General features: G+C 60.2%; 2 protein-coding genes across 2 annotated transcripts in view; one reads left to right on the forward strand and one right to left on the reverse strand.

Annotated features, from left to right (window-relative positions):
- The window catches only part of Hspg2 (heparan sulfate proteoglycan 2), a 90,300-nt gene extending 79,733 nt beyond the window's left edge, over positions 1–10,567 (forward strand). Inside the window, 22 exon segments of the mRNA XM_076861096.2 lie at positions 590–687; positions 994–1,260; positions 1,756–1,865; positions 2,024–2,171; positions 2,248–2,364; positions 2,930–3,041; positions 3,372–3,516; positions 3,613–3,712; positions 3,787–3,896; positions 4,001–4,109; positions 4,583–4,681; positions 5,217–5,438; positions 5,697–5,941; positions 6,464–6,635; positions 6,726–6,848; positions 6,946–7,002; positions 8,254–8,329; positions 8,420–8,498; positions 8,655–8,725; positions 8,850–8,933; positions 9,254–9,357; positions 9,504–10,567. Of these exon segments, the coding sequence (XP_076717211.2) occupies positions 590–687; positions 994–1,260; positions 1,756–1,865; positions 2,024–2,171; positions 2,248–2,364; positions 2,930–3,041; positions 3,372–3,516; positions 3,613–3,712; positions 3,787–3,896; positions 4,001–4,109; positions 4,583–4,681; positions 5,217–5,438; positions 5,697–5,941; positions 6,464–6,635; positions 6,726–6,848; positions 6,946–7,002; positions 8,254–8,329; positions 8,420–8,498; positions 8,655–8,725; positions 8,850–8,933; positions 9,254–9,357; positions 9,504–9,676 (2,821 nt within the window). The 3' untranslated portion in view covers positions 9,677–10,567.
- Positions 10,568–10,802: 235 nt separating this feature from the next.
- Ldlrad2 (low density lipoprotein receptor class A domain containing 2) lies at positions 10,803–18,846 on the reverse strand. The gene is made up of 5 exons (XM_076862638.2): positions 18,765–18,846; positions 16,027–16,452; positions 13,126–13,257; positions 11,326–11,475; positions 10,803–11,200 (listed from the first exon to the last, which is right to left on the reverse strand). Exons 1-5 carry the CDS (start codon positions 18,844–18,846, stop codon positions 10,803–10,805), a joined length of 1,188 nt encoding a protein of 395 aa, XP_076718753.2.
- Positions 18,847–20,097: the final 1,251 nt, after the last annotated feature.

Here is a 20,097-nt window from a genome sequence, read left to right on the forward strand (position 1 = left end):
TCACTTTACCTTTCTGAGCCTCAGTGTTCTCAGCCCAAGAGTGAGTTGTAGAAGACGGAAACACGTCCTCTCCAGCACCTAGCCCCCGCTTGACGTTTGGGAGTCCCCCAGTAGCGGTGGCCCATGTCTGCACTGGTGATTTGTTTTTTTTTAGGAGGGTGGGTACCGAGGATTGAACTCAGGGGCACTCGACCACTGAGCCCCATCCCCAGCCCTATATTGTATTTTATTTAGAGATAGGGTCTCACTGAGTTGCTAAGTGCCTTGCTTTTTTGCTGAGGCTGGCTTTGAACTCAGTGATCCTCCTGCTTCAGCTCCCGAGCCACTGGGATTGTAGGCATGCACCACTGTGCCCAGCTGCACTGGTATTAGTGGACGAAGGAGAACAGCTCTGGGGCCAGACATGGACCCATGACCGAGGGCAGAAGGCCTTTCTCTACAGTCGGGGTGGTGCCCCACCTGCGTACCTCTAGTGCTCACAGGGGGGCTGGCAGCCGGCCCTGGCTTCCTATCAGGGTGAGCCCTGAACTCTCTGTGATCTCGGAGCATCCTCAATGGGTGTGACTCCCTCAATCCTTTTTCCTTACAGAATCCACAACCTAGACCAGAGCTGCCAAGGGACATACGTTTGCCAGGCCCATGGGCCTTGGGGACAGGCTCAGGCCAGTGCCCAGCTGGTTGTCCAAGGTAGGGAAGTCCCCTTCATGTAAAGGATGAAGTAAATCATGGGATCTGCTTGCTGGAGGCCAGCATGGTGTAGGGGGCCTTGTTCAGATTGCAAGGGAGGAAGGAAGGCGGGGTGGGCATAGTGGCCGGTGCTCAGGCAACAGAGAGTGGCCACAGGATAGTAACACACACACACACACAAAGAGCTGCGTCATGGAATGGGGAAAAGCACATGCTGAGAGGGAGGAATGGCCAGGGCCAGGCTCTCCTGTTCCGGGGCAGTCTGTGGCCTCCCTGGCCAGCTGACCTCTACCTCCTGCTCCCCAGCGCTGCCCTCGGTGCTCATCAACATCCGCACCACTGTGCAGACCGTGGTGGTCGGCCATGCCGTTGAGTTTGAGTGCCTGGCACTGGGTGACCCCAAGCCTCAGGTGACATGGAGCAAAGTTGGAGGACACCTGCGGCCTGGCATCGTGCAGAGCGGAAATGTCATCAGGATCGCCCACGTGGAGCTGGCCGACGCAGGACAGTACCGCTGCACCGCCACCAACGCGGCCGGCACCACCCAGTCCCATGTGCTGCTGCTTGTGCAAGGTGAGGGCCAGCAGGGTCCTTGGTGGGGCACGAGCCGGGCCAGCTCCTGACGCTGCCATTCCCCCACCCCCCCAGGCCTGCTTTGCTCCTCCTTCCCGCTGTCCTGCGAATTTTCCTGTGGCCATATTTAAGGGGCAGATTTCATCACAAATGGTGGCAGGAGGGGGTGAAAGGGAGTGGCCCTGGAGAGAGCTATGCCATGGGCATCAAGGGGAAAAAGGAGGAGCCGGGCATGGTGGAACACGCCTGCAATCCCAGCTTCTCGGGAGGCTGTGAAGGGAGGATCTGGGTTCAAAGCCAGCCTCAGCAATGGCGAGGTGCTAAGCAACTCAGTGAGCCCCGTCTAAACAAACAGTCCTAAACAGTCCCCTCATCTGTAAAACAGACATGGCTCCTCCCTCAAGGGATGGCGTGAGGATTAGATGGGACAGGGCCCAGGCTGGGCACACACGTGGTGACTGTCATCATGCCAATGGCCGGGTCTTGTCCCCCCAGCCTTGCCCCAGATCTCCACACCACCAGAGGTGCGTGTGCCCGCCGGCTCTTCAGCTGTCTTCCCCTGCATGGCCTCCGGCTACCCGACTCCTGACATCACCTGGAGCAAGGTAAATGCTGGGCAGGGGCTGGGAGGGGCTGCCTCACTGGCCATCTCAGCACCCCCAGGGCCTGGAGCGTACCTGGCGAGTGAAGTGGGCCTGGGGCAGGACGGGAGGCACCCACGGCAGACTTGGCCAAGGCCAGGTGCTCAGGGCCACGTTTGCAGGTGGACGGCCACCTGCCCCCCGATAGCCGCCTGGAGAACCACATGCTAGTGCTGCCCTCCGTGCGGCCCCAGGACGCAGGCACCTACGTCTGCACCGCCACCAACCGCCAGGGCAAGGTCAAAGCCTTTGCGCACCTGCAGGTCCCAGGTGAGACAAAGCCCCCAGAGTGGACAGTGCCCCACCCACTCCCTGGAGGGCATCCTAACGTACTCTGTGCCCACAGAGCGGGTGGTGCCCTACTTCACCCAGACCCCCCACTCCTTCCTGCCGCTGCCCACCATCAAGGATGCCTACAGGAAGTTTGAGATCAAGGTCACCTTCCGGCCAGACTCAGCTGATGGTGAGCAGCAGAGAGTGGATCTGGGGCTGGCCTGGGAGGGGACCCGTGGCAACCCCCAGTCCTGCCCTCTGGGAGGGGACATCTGCAGAGCCCCCAGGCCACAGGCCCCTGCTCGGGGGACCCTCTCCTGCCTCTTCTCCTCACCGCTCCTCCTCTGCGCTATCCCCGCCTCCCAGAGCCTCTCTGCCATTGGCACCTCAGTGCCCACCCTCCTGACCCGTCTCTGCTCCTTCTCCCTCTGCCATCTCTCACCCATTCCTCCTCTCTCTCTCTCGTCTCTCCCGGGTCTCTGACTCTCCCTGGCCAGGCCTCCTTCTCTACTCGGGTGAGTCTCTGGTCCCTCGCCTCCTGCAGGTGGAAGCTCCCGGGTGCATGACGCCAGCTTCTGTCTGTCTAGCGGCTCGCAGTAGGGCCTTCAGTGTAGGGCCCACATCCCGTGAGAGGTCTCTGGCCACATGAGGTGTGCCAAGAGGAGGGGCCAGAGTCCCTTAGAAAGGCGCTGGAGCTTGGGTCATTGGAAGGCGGGTGTGACGGGAGCCTATGGTGACACGCTGTCCCCGCCCAGGGATGTTGCTGTACAACGGGCAGAAGCGGACCCCGGGGAGCCCCACCAGCCTGGCCAGCAGGCAGCCCGACTTCATCTCCTTCGGCCTCGTAGGCGGAAGACCCGAGTTCCGGTGAGACCCTCCCCCTCTTCCCCGGGGACTGGATCCAGGACCTTGGTCCTGCAGACCCATCCCCATCAGCCATGAGCAGAAAGGCAAGGTCGTCTCGGAAAGACCCAGAGCAGTGAAGCCAGGCGGGGCTGCGGGTCCTGGAGCCGGGAACAGCCTGAGCTCTGGGCTGCTGGGTACAGCTCTGGGCAAAGGGTAGAGGGAGGAAGACCTGGGGAAGGAAAGGGACAGGCTGGCTGGGGCAGTGCCCGGAGGACAAGGCACGAACAGGAGCAGCCCTCCTTACAAGCCCTGTGCCTCCTCTCTCCCACCCTGGCGCTGCCCACCGAGCAGGTTTGATGCAGGCTCTGGCATGGCCACCATCCGCCACCCCACCCCGCTGGCCCTGGGCCAGTTCCACACGGTGACCCTGCTGCGCAGCCTCACCCAGGGCTCACTGATTGTGGGCAACTTGGCCCCAGTTAATGGGACCTCCCAGGTGAGACGACAGCCCCCCACTCAGGCCCCCCACTCCTGGCCCCCTGCCCTCCCCTGCCCAGGCCGTCGGCCGCCCCTGACGCCCCCACCTTCCCAGGGCAAGTTTCAGGGTCTGGACCTGAACGAGGAGCTGTACCTGGGCGGGTACCCCGACTACGGTGCCATCCCCCACGCAGGGCTGAGCAGCGGCTTCGTAGGTAAGGCAGGACCCCCAGGAGCCTTCGGGGCACGGTGGCTGTGGCCCCCGGCTCATGCTGCCCTCTGCCCCCAGGCTGTGTCCGGGAGCTGCGCATCCAGGGTGAGGAGACCATCTTCCAGGACCTCAACCTCACTGCGCACGGCATCTCCCACTGCCCCACGTGCCGGGACCGGCCCTGCCAGGTCCTGCCATGCCCATACCCCCCACCCCCGGCTGCCCTGAGTCCTGCAGGGAGGGGGGAAGGACGGGGGCGTCCTTGGACTGACCTCTGGGGGCTGATTTTCAGAACGGGGGCCAGTGCCAGGACTCGGAGAGCAGCAGCTACGTGTGCATCTGTCTGTCTGGCTTCACAGGGAGCCGCTGCGAGCATTCCCAGGCCCTGCACTGCCACCCCGGTGCGTGCCCCGCCCTGCCCGTCACCGTCACCCTGGTGCTAGCCTCCACCCCTGCTGCCCCTTTGTACCCACCCCCTCCCCAATATCTGGGGAGCTTCCACCTCTCACCATTCCTGCCCAGGAACTGAACTCTTCCCTTCGCAGCCCCCCAGGTTCTCTCCCCGGCCGGTCACTGCTCCTGGGTCCCTGCCACCTCCCCATCTTATTACCCAGGAGCCCGTCACCCTACACAGTTACCCAAACGTGGTCTTTTTTTTGCGGGGGCGGTGGCCAAGTACAATCTCAGAGAGCCCCAGACACAGTCACTTCTTCACGCCCGGCTGTCCCCGCCTCGCAGCCTCTTCTGGCCCCATCCCTTCTCCCTCACGCCCTGGGCGGCCCTCTCAGCTGGCCTGGTCCTAGGAAGCCAAGCCCCCAGGGTGCAAAGGACAGGGCTCAGACCTCAGTGTCCTCATGGCCCCTGTGCTCCCCAGAGGCCTGTGGGCCGGACGCCACCTGTGTGAACCGGCCCGATGGCCGAGGCTACACCTGCCGCTGCCACCTGGGTCGCTCGGGGGTGAGGTGTGAGGAAGGTGAGTGGAATCAGGTGTGACACCCACAGGGTCTCAGTGATGGCTGTGGAAGCTGGCCAGGCACTCAGAGGCCAGACTGAGCCCTGCAGGGGATAGTTATTCCCCGGAAGACCTCAGATCGGCTGGGTGAGGTGGCGCAGGAGGCCGAGGCAGGAGGATCAGTGTAAAGCCAGCCTCAGCAGTTTAGTGAGACCTTGTCTCTAAAAAATAATATAAAAAAGGCCTGGGGATGTGGCTCAGTGGTTAAGCACCCAAAAGAAAAAAATCTCAGATCCCTTGGCCATGCTGTCTCATGCTTGCAGCCTGAACCCTTACCTGCGCCCCCACCCAGAATGCCTAACTTATTGGTGGTCCCTACAGTCTGATCTGCTGCCCCAGGGCCAGGGCTGCTAGGCACTGCAGCCACATGTTCCTGAGCCTCTGGGTTGAGGACTTAGGGGTACTGGGGTCCCAGGGTAAGACTGAGTAGCTGTCCTGGGTAAGACCTGGGACTCCACTGTCCCCACTGCCCCTGGCTGACCTGTGACCACTGCAGGTGTGACAGTGACCACACCGTCCATGTCGGGCGCTGGCTCCTACCTGGCGCTGCCCGCCCTCACCAACACACACCACGAGCTGCGCCTGGATGTCAAGTTTAAGCCGCTGGCACCTGAAGGCATCTTGCTGTTCAGTGGGGGGAAGGCCGGGCCTGTGGAGGACTTTGTGTCCCTGGCCATGGTCGGCGGCCACCTGGAGTTTCGCTATGAGTTGGGGTCAGGTAAGTACCTGGTACCAAATGCAGGTGAGGCTCTGGGCGCGAAGCCCTGTGCCCTCTTTGGCTCTCGTGCCCCAAGGAGGCACTAAGGAGCAAATTCAGGAACCAACATGCCACTGCCCCTATTCCTGCACGTTTCCCGTGTGTGGCCTTCAGCAGCCCCTGGTTCCTCCATGGGCAGCCCCTGAGGAGGTCAGAAGCTCCCCTGTATGTGGGGGGACCAGAACCCTGGTACCCAGCCCCACCTGGCGCTCTCCCTAGGCCTGGCTGTCCTGCGAAGCTCGGAGCCGCTGGCCCTGGGCCGCTGGCACCGCGCGTCCGCAGAGCGTCTCAACAAGGACGGCAGCCTGCGGGTGGACGGCGGGCGCCCCGTGCTGCGCTCCTCCCCCGGCAAGAGCCAGGGCCTCAACCTGCACACCCTCCTCTACCTGGGCGGCGTGGAGCCCTCAGTGCCGCTCTCCCCGGCTGCCAACGTGAGCGCCCACTTCCGCGGCTGCGTGGGCGAGGTGAGGAACCGCCTGTGAGGACAAGCAGGAGGGGCGGGGACAGACTGGGCCAACCTGCAGCTAGCCCTGGTCCTGGGGCCACCCTCCCTCCACTCCCCCCTGCACCTTGGTTTTCCCCTCCCATAAAATGGGGATAATAGACTAATAGACAGCATGGTGGCACAGCCTGTGACCCCAGCGGCTCTGGAGGCTGAGGCAGGAGGATCGTGGGTTCAAAGGCAGCCTCAGCAATGAGGAGGCGCTAAGCAACTCAGTGAGACCCTGTCTCTAAAATATAAATTAAGGCTGGGGTGGGGCTCAGTGGTCGAGTGCCCCTGAGTTCAATCCCTGGTACCCCACCAAAATTATCTATGTACGTAGGTATGGGAATGCTAACCCCCACTTGGAAGGACCGTGTTGGGCATCGGCAGGGTGGACGGGTGTTCTTGGCACCTGGTTCCCAGCTGCCCTCGGCTGTGCCCTTCTCTCTGCTGCCTCAACCATCTACATCCCTTTAGTCCCTCCATGTCCCTGTGCCCGCAGGTGTCTGTGAATGGCAAGCGGCTGGACCTCACCTACAGCTTCCTGGGCAGCCAGGGCATCGGGCAGTGCTACGACAGCTCCCCCTGTGAGCGCCAGCCCTGCCAGCACGGCGCCACGTGCATGCCCGCTGGCGAGTATGAGTTTCAGTGCCTGTGTCAAGACGGCTTCAAAGGTGCAAGAGGTGCCCGGGGCGTTGGGGACACAGGTGGTCAGCGGCACCTCTAGCTCCTGCCCACCTACCCACCTCTGCCCTGGCCTGCAGGAGACCTCTGTGAGCACGAGGAGAACCCCTGCCAGCTCCGGGAGCCCTGTCTGCATGGGGGCACCTGCCAGGGCACCCGCTGCCTCTGTCTCCCTGGCTTCTCTGGCCCACGCTGCCAACAAGGTACCAGGCCTGGCTTCTGTCCACCTCCCTCTGGGGCCCAGGGGCTGGACACCCCAGGTGTCTGTACCCACCAGTTAGAACCTGCCCTCCCCCACAGGCTCTGGACTTGACGTGGCAGAGTCCGAGTGGCATCTTGAAGGCAGTGGGGGTAACGGTATGTACTTGCTGTGGCCAGCCAGAGCAGCCATTGTCCCTTCAGCCTCAGTCTTCCAGTTACCCACACCCTCAATTCCACCTAGAAAAACAGGCCTTGGAGGGACTTGCCAGGCACAGATGGGTAGAATAAAGTAGAGGAGCCACACAGACCAGGGTCCCGCCCCATTCATTTTTGGCAAGATGGCCTTAGGCAGGCCTTTGAACCACTCTGACTCAGGTTTTCTCCTCTGTATTCATGCAATCAACAGACATCAATCACTTTGCCCCCATTGCCCTGGGAACAATAAATATAAGATGAAGAAGGTAGAACCCGTACGCTCAAGGGCCATCTAATCAAAAGCCGAGAAAAGGCCAGGCGCAGTGCTGTGCGCCTGTAACCCCAGTGGCTCTGGAGGCCGAGGCGGGAGGATCACAAGTTGAGCAGTTATCCTGGGTGCTTGGTGGAGAGTAGCAGAGTGTCCTGCCCTTGCACCTGCCAGGCCTGTGCTGCCCGCTGGCTTGCCGGTGGGTCTGAGTGGGTGGTGTTGGGGTGGTGTGGCCCTGGAGCCAGCGGGCCCAGGTTGCAGGCTTCCCACCTGTAAGCCAAGGATCACCTGGGCTCGGAACAGCCCGGGGCCAGGGACTGGGGCAGCCAGCTGTCCCTGTTTGCTGAGGACTAAGGGTTTCAGGAGCTGTGGGGCTTTGAGGGCTCAAGTCAGACAGACCCTGGTCAACAGGGATCGGGCCCACCCGCCATGGACCCTGGCAGCTGCAGGACATAAGAAACAGGATTTCAAAGGAAACTGGCTAGACTGAAATGAAGTCATCAAACCACTTTTTAGACTTGCAACAACGTGCTTCTTTATTAGCACATTCAACAGCAGGGTCTTGTGGTGGTCGGAAGAGCTACCGCTCTTTCCAAAACAGCAGGAACAGAAACAATATTTTAAAACATTTGCAGCTAAACAAAATGGCTACTCTAAGGTGATAAGCAAGTATTAGTGGCAAGTCACAGGCCCCGCTACTACTGCTCTGGTTGGTCCCCTCCATCCCTGGATGAAGAAGTGTCAGGAAGAAGCACAGAGAGGCAGAGTTTCCCCTCCGAGGTCACAGACCCCGATCCGTGTTGATGGCCCCTCTGCCTGCCCAGGTGTCTGGGTATCAGGGACTGCAGGGTCCGAGCCCCCGGCAGTGGGGTGGAGGGGGGGTCAGGGAACCCCTGGGGACCTGATGGGAGCAGGTATCTCCCCACTCCCACCCCACCCCGCAGATGCCCCCGGGCAGTACGGAGCCTACTTCCATGACAACGGCTTCCTCTCCCTGCCCAGCCGCGTCTTCTCCAGGAGGTAAGAAGGTGTTGCTTGGGACAGCCTGCAGACCCAGGGGGAGGACAGGAATCTCAGGTTTCTGTCCTCTCCCCCTCCCCTCCGCCACAGCCTGCCTGAAGCACCCGAGACTGTGGAGCTGGAGGTTCGCACCAGCACGGCCAACGGCCTCCTGCTCTGGCAGGGCGTGGTGAGTGGGCACTGGCCCTGAGTCTCGGGACTCCTGGGCAGAGGCTGGCCTTCTGGAGGCCGGGGCAGAGGGGAGAGAGGAAGGTAAAGGCTACGGCCATAGAGGACCTCGGCTTTCTAGGCTGGGGACCCTAGAGAACCTGTGTTTCCTTGGCAGGAGGTGGGCGAAGCCAGCCACAGCAAAGACTTCATCAGCCTCGGACTGCAGAATGGGCACCTGGTCTTCAGGTGAGTCCTGGCCCCTCCCACAGGCAGCTGCCACTCCCAGAGCCCCCCCAACACTGTGCCCGCCCTTGCCAGCCGCACCTCCAGTCCTGCCCCAGCTCATGCCTTCACGGCCTGTGTCCCACAGCTACCAGCTAGGCAGCGGGGAGGCCCGCCTGGTCTCTGAGGACCCCATCAATGATGGCGAGTGGCATCGTGTGACGGCACTGCGGTAAGGATGTGCCCAGTGGGCACCGGAGATAAGGGTCCACGGTGCTTCAAGGGGACAGGATGCCCATGATGCCCAGAGAGGTAGCGCTGAGCTTGGGAGGCCGAGTGTGGCGCAGGGGGCGGCTCCCAGCAGGCTCAGGGAAGGCCCTGGAGGCGGAGGCCCCGAGAGGGAAGACCCTGGAGCAGGCTCGGCCGGGGTTCTTGGCCTGCTCTCCAGAGGGAGGCGCTGGGAGCAGGCGGGGGCTTGTCTGGAGCCTGCCCGGGGGGCGGGTTGCTGTGGTTGGGAATTCGGGGCGAAGGTCTGACCGAGTTCCACCGCAGAGAGGGCCGGCGAGGCTCCATCCAGGTCGATGGCGAGGAGCTGGTCAGTGGGCGGTCCCCAGGCCCTAATGTGGCAGTCAACACCAAAGGCAGCGTCTACGTTGGTAAGTCCCGGGCTGGGCCTTCTGCCGGCGGGGGAGGGAGCTGCCCCCTGCAATGCTCGAGTCCCCTGGAGTGCCCTGGAGTCCCCTGGCCTGCTGGGCTCCTGGGCTTCTGCAGCCAACAGGTCCTCTTACTCCACTCCCCACAGGCGGAGCCCCGGACGTGGCCGCGCTGACGGGGGGCAGGTTCTCCTCGGGCATCACGGGCTGTATCAAGAATCTGGTCCTGCACTCCGCCGGGCCTGGCGCACCACCCCCGCAGCCCCTGGACCTGCAGCACCGCGCCCAGGCGGGGGCCAACACAGGCCCATGTGCCTCCTAGGCACCTGCTGCCCCACACGGACTCCGGGCAGTGCCCTCACCGACCACATGGAGTATATTATTATTAATATTATTATGGTGAATTTTTTGTAAGAAACCGAGGCAATGCCACGCTTTGCTGCTACGCCCTGGGCTGGACTGGAGTGGGCACACCACCCCCCACATGTGGACAGGCCGCAGGTGGGCAGGCAGGCGGGCAGGAGGGGAGTAGGACTCCGAAGGCCACCAGGACTCGGGGCCGGCACGGAGCTGGGTGGAACTGCCCCACTCTCCTGCCCACAGGGGGCTTCCCATCATAGAGTTGGGGTGCCATCTGGGCCGCCCTTGGGCACCCCTTCTTCCACAGAGAGCAAACCTTAGCTCACCACCTGGCCTAAGAGCAGGCGCCGCAGTGGCCGTGCCCACCTCTCCCCAGAGCTCTTCAGTGCCCGCTGTAGAACTGCCTCCTCCTAGGCAGAGGGCCACCTGCCCCGGCAGCCTCCCCCCAAGCCCTCCGGCCTGCACCCCACCCCAACACCCAGCCCAGGGCCCTGCCCTCAGGGGCTGCAAGGGAAACCCCATCCAACTCTCACTGGCAGCTGCCACCGCAGAGGCCACCCTGAGAGGCCGCCTGCCACACCAGGCCACACCCCCCACTCATCTGGAGGTGAAGGCCCAGGGGATGTGGGGGAGCCTTTGGTCAGGAGGAGCAGTGCCTTGGGCGGGGAAGCGAGACTCCTGACTGGAGGGAGAGGAGGGGAAGTGACCGCGCTGCCCACCTGAGAGCCTCAGGACCCAGCGGGGTCAGCGGGCCCTGGACTGTGGCATTGGACCCCTGGCCTCAGGGTCCTACAAGGGACCCTGCTGTGGTCTTTGTCTTGATTTTTCTTAATAAACGGTGCTATCCCCGCCAGGGGTCTCCTGTGTCTTTGACCAGTCCTGACCGGGCTGCACCTGAGGGTGGGCCAGGGTGGGCAGAGCTGGGCCACAGAGACCCTGGAGTGAAGCAGGGTGACCTCGGTGAGCAAACCCTCCCTGCCCTGGAGTTGCACCCTTCCGTGATCCCACAGATAGGAGCCACAGCACAGCTGTCCCCCTTCCCCACGCCACGGGACCAGTTACTGTGTGTGCTTTACCTCCTGTGGCCCTCATGACCGGGCAGCGGGACTTGCACTGTTCTCCAGAGGGGTAGACAGAGTCTCAGAGGGACGACTGACCTGTCCAAGGCCGCCAGCCAGCCAGGACTTGGAGCTCAGGGCGTGTCTGGCCCCAGAGCCCACTCGTCCCCAGACCCCCACAGCCTCTCTAGGGACGGTCTCCCGATCCTGGAAGGCCAGCCCACTCTGCCGTAGCCCCCCAGGGGCAACCCGGTCAGGACCCGTGTGGCAGATGTTGCAGGGTGCACTGCGTCGGAGGCGAAGGCCATGGACCCCAGGTTCCCAGGCCAGCCAGCCCAGGGAGCAGCAGCACCACAGGAGGCCCACGAGGAGGCCAGCAGAGGCCAGCAGCAGAGAGGAGGCCAGCGCCATCCCCTGTAACCCAGGGCCTGCCACGGAAAAGGGAGTCCAGTTAGCCACAGCCTGGGCCCACAGCCCTGTCCCCCTCACCTGGACAGGGACAAGTGAGGGAAGAGCAGGGATGCACGTCACCAACAGCCATCTGTCTGTCTACCTTCCAAAACTGCGTCCTCCTGGGCAGGGTCCCCGCTTCCTGGGGGGCTTGTCTCGGCCGTGATCTGGAGGGGGTCTGCAGAGCTGAGAGCCATGGGCTCAGAGGCGTTGTCATGTGTGCTCCTGGTCCATCTGGGTACTGCAGAGGGACCTGTAGTGGGCAGTGACAGCTAGCACACAAGGGACCGCCCCTCCTGGGCACCTCCTCCTGTGGCCTCTGAGTTGGCCTGAGTGCTTCCGTTTTACAGGCAACGAAAGTCATTGAGCCTCGGAGCTGAAGTCTCTTGCCAAGGTCACACAGTGGGAGGGGAGGAGGGGGCTTGGACGCCCCCATGTGGGAGCCACTCTGAGTGAGAGGCTCTGACCGTCACATACCAGGCGAGCACTCTTCCACTGAGCTACAGCCCTAGCCCGGGTCGCTACATTTCTATCAGTACATTTCGCAGTGACCTGGACGTTGTCCTGGTCCAGGAAGTTGAGGGCCTGTCTTCAGGTGTAGGCAGGTCACCCCTGGATTGAGCCACACTCACCTGTTCCTTTGTAATCCTGCCCCTTTGCCCTATTTGGGATAGAATGTTCCATGGAAACGCCCTTTGTGTGTCCCCTTCTCTTACTGTGCCCTTGGGCGTGGCCTTCCTAGATGTCAGTCAACCTGCTAGACTCAGCCCCCTCGAACCCGACCCCTTGCTCTTCATTTGAATGGTTTCTCCTCAATAAAAGGGGTCAGCACGCGTGCCTGTGTGTGTGTGTGTATGTGTGCGCTCGCTCTCTCTCTCTCTCTCTCTCTCTCTCTCTCTCTCTCTCTCTCTCTCTCTTTGTGCAGAGCAGTCACAGGACCCAAAGAAAAAGGTACCTCTGTCTCTTGTGAGGTCATTTCGTGCAGCCCAGTTCCCCTGGAGTGACCCTGGCGCCCCCAGCCTGGTTCCGGAGCTCCTTCTCAGGAGGGGACAATGCACAGGCGAAGCAAGTACCTTCTGTGCCCTAAGCACCGTGCTCTGCAGGGCCCTGTCCCCGCAGTGCCTCCCCCCAGCTCCTGCCGGCTCTGAATGGGCGTATCCCCCATTTCACAGAGAATGACCCAGAGGCGTGGAGCGTTTCATTCTCCCCTCATCTGAACAGTGTTTCCAGGCAGCCCCAGGTGCTCCAGGGACGGGGGAGGGATGAGGACAGACGGACAGAAAGTCCATGGGCTGCGGCAGGAGGATCAGGAGTTGAGAGCCAGCCCAGCAACTTAGCGAGGCCCTAAGCAACCCAGTGAGCCCTTGTCTCTAAGTAAAATATCTAAAAACGGGGGGAGTGGTTAAGAGCCTCCGGGTTCAATCTCTGGTGCCAAAAAAAGAAGAGTTAAGCCGAGACCTGGCCGGAGGCGAGGGGTGATCCTGAGAGCTCTGGAGAAGAGCCTTGGAGTCTTGTCTCTGGCTTTGTGACCTTGAGCGAGACACGGACTCTCCAAGACCTCAGGTCTCCACGTTGATGGTTTTGAAAGTGTCTCGAGGGTGATGAACCCAGGACCCTCGGACAGACGGGTGAGGCCCCCGGTTCCAATTACACAGAACACCTCTCCTTTTGATGTCGCCGGTGCCAGGGCCCATCCGAGACGATTGCCACTAGCCATCACATACAAGCGCTGAACTGGCTCCTCTCGGCGCTGCTCCGGCTCTGCCTGCTCCGGCCTCCAGCTCTGCTGCTGCCCGACTCCTCAGCCCTCCCTGGGGCTCCCCTGCCTCCTGCCTCCCCACCTCCTGCCCCAGAGCCTCCCTGGCAGCCGTTCTGCAGGGCCCAGGCCACACCCGTCACTGACCTCTACAGCTGGCTGGTGGCCAGGAGCCCTGGTCACTGCCGTCGCCACAGTTGTCCATGCCCCAGGGGTCACACACCAGGCTCGGTGGAATGCACCTGCCATTCTGACAGCGGAAATAGGCTCCACAGGGTCCTGGAGAGAGAGAGCACAGCCAGGTGAGGATCCTGGATCCATAGGGTGTGTGGCCCTGTAGGGAGATGGGGGTGTGAGCAGAGGGCTGTCAGGAGCACCCAGACAGGAGCAGGAGGGGTCAGATGGATGAGGATGAGCCCACTGGCGGTGGCAGCTAACACTGAGTTTCTGTTCTGTGCCAGGCAGGGTTCTAAGCGTCTCGCCCCAGCTTACTTAGTCCTCCCAGCAAACCCATGGAGTAGATACTGCTGTTGGCCCCATTTAAGATAAGAAGACTGAAGCACAGAGAGGTTAAGTCCCCTGACCAAGGTCACACAGCTTGTATGTAAGTCTGAGGCAAGCTGGTTCTAAATCCTGTGCTCATTAATTAACACTGGCACATGGTGGTGCGGGTGGGTCTGCACACGTGTGCACACACGTTGAGTTTCTCAGTGAGCCTCACACCCCAGCAAACCCTTGGGTTTTACACTTGCCTTGCACTTGCCCTCAGCTCCTCTGGAATTCTCTCCCCTGGCAGCCCCTGACTCATGCTCCTCCCATCACTCAAGTGTAACCTTACCATCAGCCTTTCCCATCCTGAGGAAGCCCACCCCCTCACCCATACTGCTCCCTCCCTCCTAATTTGGGTCCTCTGCAGCACTTGCTGCATCTGCAGAGCAGATTCACTGGCTGATTTGCTTATGGTCTCTCCCCACCCAGGTCAGTTGCTGGGGCAGGGAGCTACTTTTTTGTTCACTGCTCTATCCCTAAAGCCAAGGGCAGCCCACAGCACATAGCAGGTGCTCAGCTAATACTCATTAATGAACAAACCTGCACACGGCAGAGAACGGCGTGACTCCCTGCGCAGGGTCAGGCAGCCAGGTTGGCACATGTGGCATCCCGTGCAGTGGACGAAGCTAGCTCACCTGGGACTGACCATTACCACACTCAGCCGTTGCACATGGGACCTGGGCCTGGCCAATCAGAGCATTCCATTTTCTGGCTGCATCAATGGACACATGCCCCATGATCAGATTTGGCCTCAGGACTTTTGCCAGAACTCTCTATTTCCCGAGGGTGGAGCTGTAAGGGTGACTGTGGACTTGAAGCTACAGGGTCACTTTGTTGCCAAGTCAAAGAGGAGCTGCCTGAGATGGAAACCACTCAGACTCACACCGTGCACCCACGGACGGAGAAAGGGAACGCAGAGACAGCGCCTGAACTCCTGGATCCAATTCCTTAATATCCTGGTTTTTGGAGCCCCTCCAAAACGCTGAAGAGCTGTGACTTTCTTGGCGCAAGGCCACAGAAGTGAGAGAGGCAGCTGATGTCCTCCCCACCGCAGGAGAGTTGTAACAGGACAGGAGCTTGGGCACCTAGAGCCGACAGGACGCTATTGGTCATGGCCCCAGGGATCTAGGGTACTTCATGAAGTTGCTGGGGAGGTGGCACATGCCTGTAATTCCAGCAGTTCTGGAAGCTGAGACAGAAGGATCACAAGTTTAGGGACAGCCTCAGCAACTCAGTGAGAACCCGCCTCTAAATAAAAAATATAAAGGGCTGAGGATGTGGCTCATTGGCTGAGCGCCCCTGGGTTCAATCCCTGGTTCAAATATATGTTTCTCATATAGTTTATCCCAGAGCCAGCAACTGTGGTAGCAAAGGGGATCTAAAATCCGAAATTCAGAGCATGCGCAATTCCAGGGAGGAAGAAAGGAGACATTGACTAAGGGGACAAATGAGACGGCGAGGGTGGGCGAGTTCCCACCAGCTCACTGTGACAGGGCTGCCCAGGGCCCGCTGTCAAAGCCTGGTTCTTCCTGACCCTGTGCTGGCGCGAAAGTGCTCACGGTCCCGTTAGTCCTCTAACTGGGGGTTTCCTGGGGATGGCCATAAGGCTTCCAGGCTTTGGGAGCTGCTCTGCTCACCATCACTGCAGATGATGGGACAGCAGCAGGTGGTTGCAGTCCTAGGAGAACCCGCCAGGGCTAAAGCCTCAAACTCAGTTTAAACCAAAGAACGGCCTCTAGCATGAAAGGCCAGCAGCCTGATTTGTGGATGGGGAGGGCTCAGGCACCCAACCTTCTGGGCCACTTCCCACCCATGATGTGAGGGTAACAGTTCTGGCCAGAAGCCAGGTGCAGTGGCACGTGCCTATAATCCCTGGGCCTGGGGAGGCTGTGGCAGGAGGATCTCAAGCTTGAGGCCAAATTCCACAAGGTAGTGAGAACATCTCAAAAATTTAAAAAATAATAATAACACTGGCCAGCAGAGTTGCTGTGAGGCCTGCCGGAGCCCAGCGGACCACACGGTGCTTAATGAACCAGGACCATTAACTTCCCCTCCCAGGGGCCCTTGTTGCTTGAGTGTGGGTCCACTATTTGCAATCACCAGAGGCCTGACCATGCCCTCTGCAAACCTCTGAAGGGCTGAGTAGGAGAGAGGACCAGTGTGTGATTCGTTTAAGTGTGTAAAGTGGTACTGCCTGTGCATGGGTGTGTAGGACGTGAGTGGTGTGTTGCGTGGTGGAGGGTGGGGTGTGCACTCGGTGAGCTGGGTGAGTGTGCACGGCTGTGCCTGCAGCTGTAGGGCGGCCATCTGGTGGAAGCCAGATTCACGGGGTTCTTTGGGTCTGGAATGTCCCTCACTGGGACACCCCACCCTGCCCCCTGGTCACCACCTCCTACCCTCTGTCTGGACCCATAGCCCTCCACCTTCTGTGCCCCCACCTTGCCCTGCTCTCTGCAGCCCGTGTGCTGGGCCCTCTCCTGCCCTTCAGCCCCAACTCACCCAGCCGGAAAGAGGTGACTTCACCCACAAAGTCCACGCGGGGCTGGCGGCCTCTAGTGACCAGGCGCAGCCCTAGGGAGCTTCCCGAGGATGCCACGGGGGCCGGGATGGTCAGGCCGCAGAGGGGAGGCCCCAGGGGCCGGGGCGCTCCCGGCGGCCCCTCGTAGAACTGCAGGTAGGAGCCGGGGGCGCACGGGTCTGCGGGCGCCAGGGAGGAGACGTTGGGCTCCCGGGCCCCCGAGGTCAGGCTGTAGACCAGGAAGAAGTGGAATTGGAAGCGGATCCTGTCGCCTGCGGCTGCTGCATGCATCCAAAGCCCGCAGTCCGTGTGCGGAGCCACGAAGTAGAACTTGCGCGACGCGGAGTGCGAGCGCAGCAGCAGCGCTTCCCCGCGCCACGCCTGCCCGCACAGGTCCACCAGGTCGGCTGCGGGGAAAGGCAAACCCCGGGTCAATTCCAAACCTGAGCCCTCTGTGACCCCAAGCAAGTGCCTCACCCTCTCCGAGCCTCAGTTTCATCAGGGAAAATGAGGATGATTAAGCAATCCCAGAATTTTGGTGAGGACTGAGCGGTTTAATTTAATTCAACTCCACAGCCCCTTATCCCACAGCCCTGGGTGTGTTTCAGAATTGTCCACAGCACAGAAAAAATGAAATTAACGCGATGTATGTATGTTCTATTAAGCTGCAGTCAAATGCCGTCCGCAGCAGTTCTCCGAGAGCAAACACCATCTCCAGCGCCCCCCCACGGACAGTCACCCCAAGTGGGCAGACAGGGGCGGTCCACAGCCGCCGGCCAGTCCCGGCCTAGTGCTGCACTGTGAATGTTGGAATCGCAACCAAAGGATTGTGGACAGGGACTGGTCAGGGGTCGGGTCAGCACCTGGCAGTTAATAAGAGATACTTAAGTGTCAGCTACTACTATTACCTTATTCAGGGATGGAGTGGACACATTTGGGTGCTAAAGGGACTTAGTTTTATACTCCTAATCTTCTTTTCCAGGTTTAGGAACGGGCTCATAACCTGGTTCTGAACAATGAGATTGAAGGAAGATCTGCTGGGAGACCCTAAGTTTCCTAGGTTTTCCTCCCCATAAAAAAGAGGGAGTGGTGTGTGGTGAGGAGTCCCTTTTTCTTCAGGCTTCTGAAACAGTTGATTGAGGGTGTGATGTCTGGAGCTGCAACAGTCATCTTACAAGGCGAGGTGGTGAGAATCACAGGGAAATGCCGACACAGTTGAACTGCTGACTTAGCTCCGGAATCACCTACAGCCATTTTTATTTATCTATTTATTTTTTAATACTGGGGATTGAACCCAGTCTTGCTTTACCACCAAGTTACAGTCCCAGTCTTTTTTATGTTTTGTGTTGAGCAGGGTTTCACTAAATGGCTGAGGTTAGTCTCGAACTTTTGATCTTCCTGCCTGAGCCTCCCCACAATTAACAAGATTACAGGTGTGCGCCTCTGCGTCTAGCTTCAGCCTCTCCTAAGGAAAACAGTGTCTTTACCTTTAAGCTCCATGCAGTATGTTACTTACAGACCAAAACATCTCCATCTAATTGTGAGGATTATATGAGAAAATGTGTAAGTGTCCACACTACAATGATTTTTCTATGCGCAGGGATGGAAGAGGAGGTGGGTCGCCCCAGCAAGGCAGGAGCTCCAGTGGGTGCTCCAGGACCAGCCAGGACGTTGGGCTTCATGGAGGAGGTCTTTCCCTGGGCTCAGGGTGTAGACCCGCTAGAGTCAGAGCCTGCCTTGGAAAGAGGGAGTTCAGAAAGGGAAGAAATTGGGCCGGGGCTAAGTGCTAAGGCTCTTGCCTAGGGTTGGGGAGGCACTGAGTTCGATTCCCAGCACTGCATATAAATAAGAAAAATCAAATTTAAAACGTGAGGAAATTGGAGCTGGGGTGGCGGACAAGCCCGTGAACCCAGTGACTTGGGAGGCTGAGGCAGGGGACACAAGTGCCAGGCCAACCGGGCAACTCGGTGAGACCCTGTCTCAAGATAAAAAACAAAAAAGGGCTGGGGATGTAGCTCAGTGGTAGAGCACCCCTGGGTTCAGTCCCCAGAAATAAGTTTTTTATATAAATAAAAGTAGAATGACCTTGTAAAGGTCGGGCGGGCAGAGCTCAGGGGAACTGGGCTCACCTAGCTGGGCGAGGCCCTGGTTCTTCTCTAGGATCAGGAAGGGAAAAGAAAAAACAGAGGAAGAAAAAGGAAAGAGTGGTCGATTGGGCCACTCCCTGTGCCAGGCAGAGGGCCTGGTATGGGGGACCTCGTCGTGTAGGCACAGGGTGGTCCCTGACGCTTGTCCTGTCTTGTCCTTTTTAGGTCTAGGTAGAAACCAGGGCCCGGCTCACCCCAGGCCTTGCCTCACCACCAGGCCTACCCAGCCCTTTGCTGCAGGACCCGAGACCTGGAGGGTTGAAGGATGAGGAGGGGCAGGGACGTGTCACAAGCAGGGTGCAGGGACACCTGATTCCCAAGCCACGATAGTTTGCATTTCAAGCAATTGTCCTGCCTGCCCCCAGGCCCCTGCTTCTGGGTGACTTGGAGCTCTGGCCTCTGGAAGGGTTTGGGGTGGACGTGGGGATACCAAGCAAGACCGGGCACAGGGCTTCCCAGCCCCTCCCACTCAAGGGGGCCCAGTCCCTCGGGCTGAGTGTGGACTGGGGGGACACAGTCTCCAGAGTGACGGGGCTGAGCCTCCTGGGTGCCCTGGCTGGGCCCACACTCACCTGTCTCCGGAGCAGACGCAGCCAGGGCGGCCATCCCCAGCAGGAGCAGCCTCCTGGGCAGGAGCAGCCCACAGGCGGCCATCCAGCAATGGTGCGCCCAGCAGCGGGCAACCTGAAGATCCTTGGGGCAACGGGGACGGGCCTGGCCCACTAGTGGGGCAGCTGGCAGGACACAAGGACAGGGAGGCACGTCCACCAGTGACTGTGGCCTCTGCACTGTGGTCGCTGGGCTCCCCCTTCTAGACCCATCTCCTGTGGGACGGGATTGTGTCGAGGGTTGCCATGGAGATTTGGGGCCAGAGTGGAGCCCTGGGAGAGGAGGCTGGGAGGACTCGGCTCACCCCCTGCCAGACAGGAACCAGGAACTCAGATCCGGCCCAGTCACGGGCCTCTAGAGAGGGCCCCAGGCCAGGAGAGCTGTGGCCTTGGCCTTCGGACCGAGCTTGCAGGAGGCTGAAGATGCCCAAGGAGCCTCTCTGAGGGTCCAGAGAAGCGGCACGTGCAGAAGCAACAGGGGACCAGGCGGCTGCTCCTTGACGGGCTGCGCTCCTGCCACATGGAGCAGATCCCCTCTGTGGCTGGTATCTGCAGGTCATTGTGTCACGGCTCACATGTCACCGCCCCAGACCGCTCTTTTCTGGCCTCTTGTCCATAGTGTTCCCTCGGGTCCCTCAATCCCAGCTCCCTGAAATGGCACCATGTCCGAACTCTCTGGAATCATCCTCGGTGTTGTCCTGTGGTGCCGGGGCCTCTACCCCGAGCCACAGCCCCAGAGATGTTCCAGTCAGCTCTCTCGCCACTGGGACCAAAAGGCCTGACAAGAGCGAGTTTAGAGGAGGAGAAGTCTATTTGGTGCTCATGGTTCCTGAGGTCTCAGTCCGTAGAGGACCAACTCTATGGCTCTGGCCTGAGGTGAGGCAGACGTCATGGTGGGAAGGTGTGGTGGAGGACAGCAGCTCAGGACATGACAGCCAGCAGCGAGAGCGCTCACTCACCAGGGACAAAAGCAGGTCCCCAGGGCACCACCTCCTCCAGCCACACCCTACCCGCCTACAGTTGCCAGCCAGTTAATCCATTCAAGTGGATTCATACACTGATTGGGTTAGCGCTCTCAGAGCTCAGTTACTTCACCTCTGCACTTTCTTGCACTGTCTAACAGGAGCCTTCAGGGGACACCTCATATCTAAACCAGAACGGGACTGAACACAGGAGAGAAGGAGGTGTTATCTAACTATATCCATCCTCAGTGGAACTTGACTGGCATCTTTGGTGCTAGAGAAAAATGCCCTCTAGGGGGCAGTGGAAGAACGAGGGGTGAGGAATGAGGAATCCT

This window comes from Callospermophilus lateralis, chromosome 7 (assembly GCF_048772815.1).
Source record: "Callospermophilus lateralis isolate mCalLat2 chromosome 7, mCalLat2.hap1, whole genome shotgun sequence".
NCBI classification, from domain to species: Eukaryota; Metazoa; Chordata; class Mammalia; order Rodentia; family Sciuridae; genus Callospermophilus; species Callospermophilus lateralis.

Excerpts from the sequence above, each read along its gene's own strand:
- Ldlrad2 (XM_076862638.2), bottom strand. The coding sequence starts at position 18,846 with ATGGCCGCCTGTGGGCTGCTCCTGCCCAGGAGGCTGCTCCTGCTGGGG. Across the intron at positions 13,258-16,026 it reads AGTCACCTCTTTCCGGCTGG|GACCCTGTGGAGCCTATTTC; the intron begins GTGAGTTGGGGC and ends CTCTCTCTCCAG. Across the intron at positions 11,476-13,125 it reads GCCACCAGCCAGCTGTAGAG|GTCCCTCTGCAGTACCCAGA; the intron begins GTCAGTGACGGG and ends TGCCCACTACAG.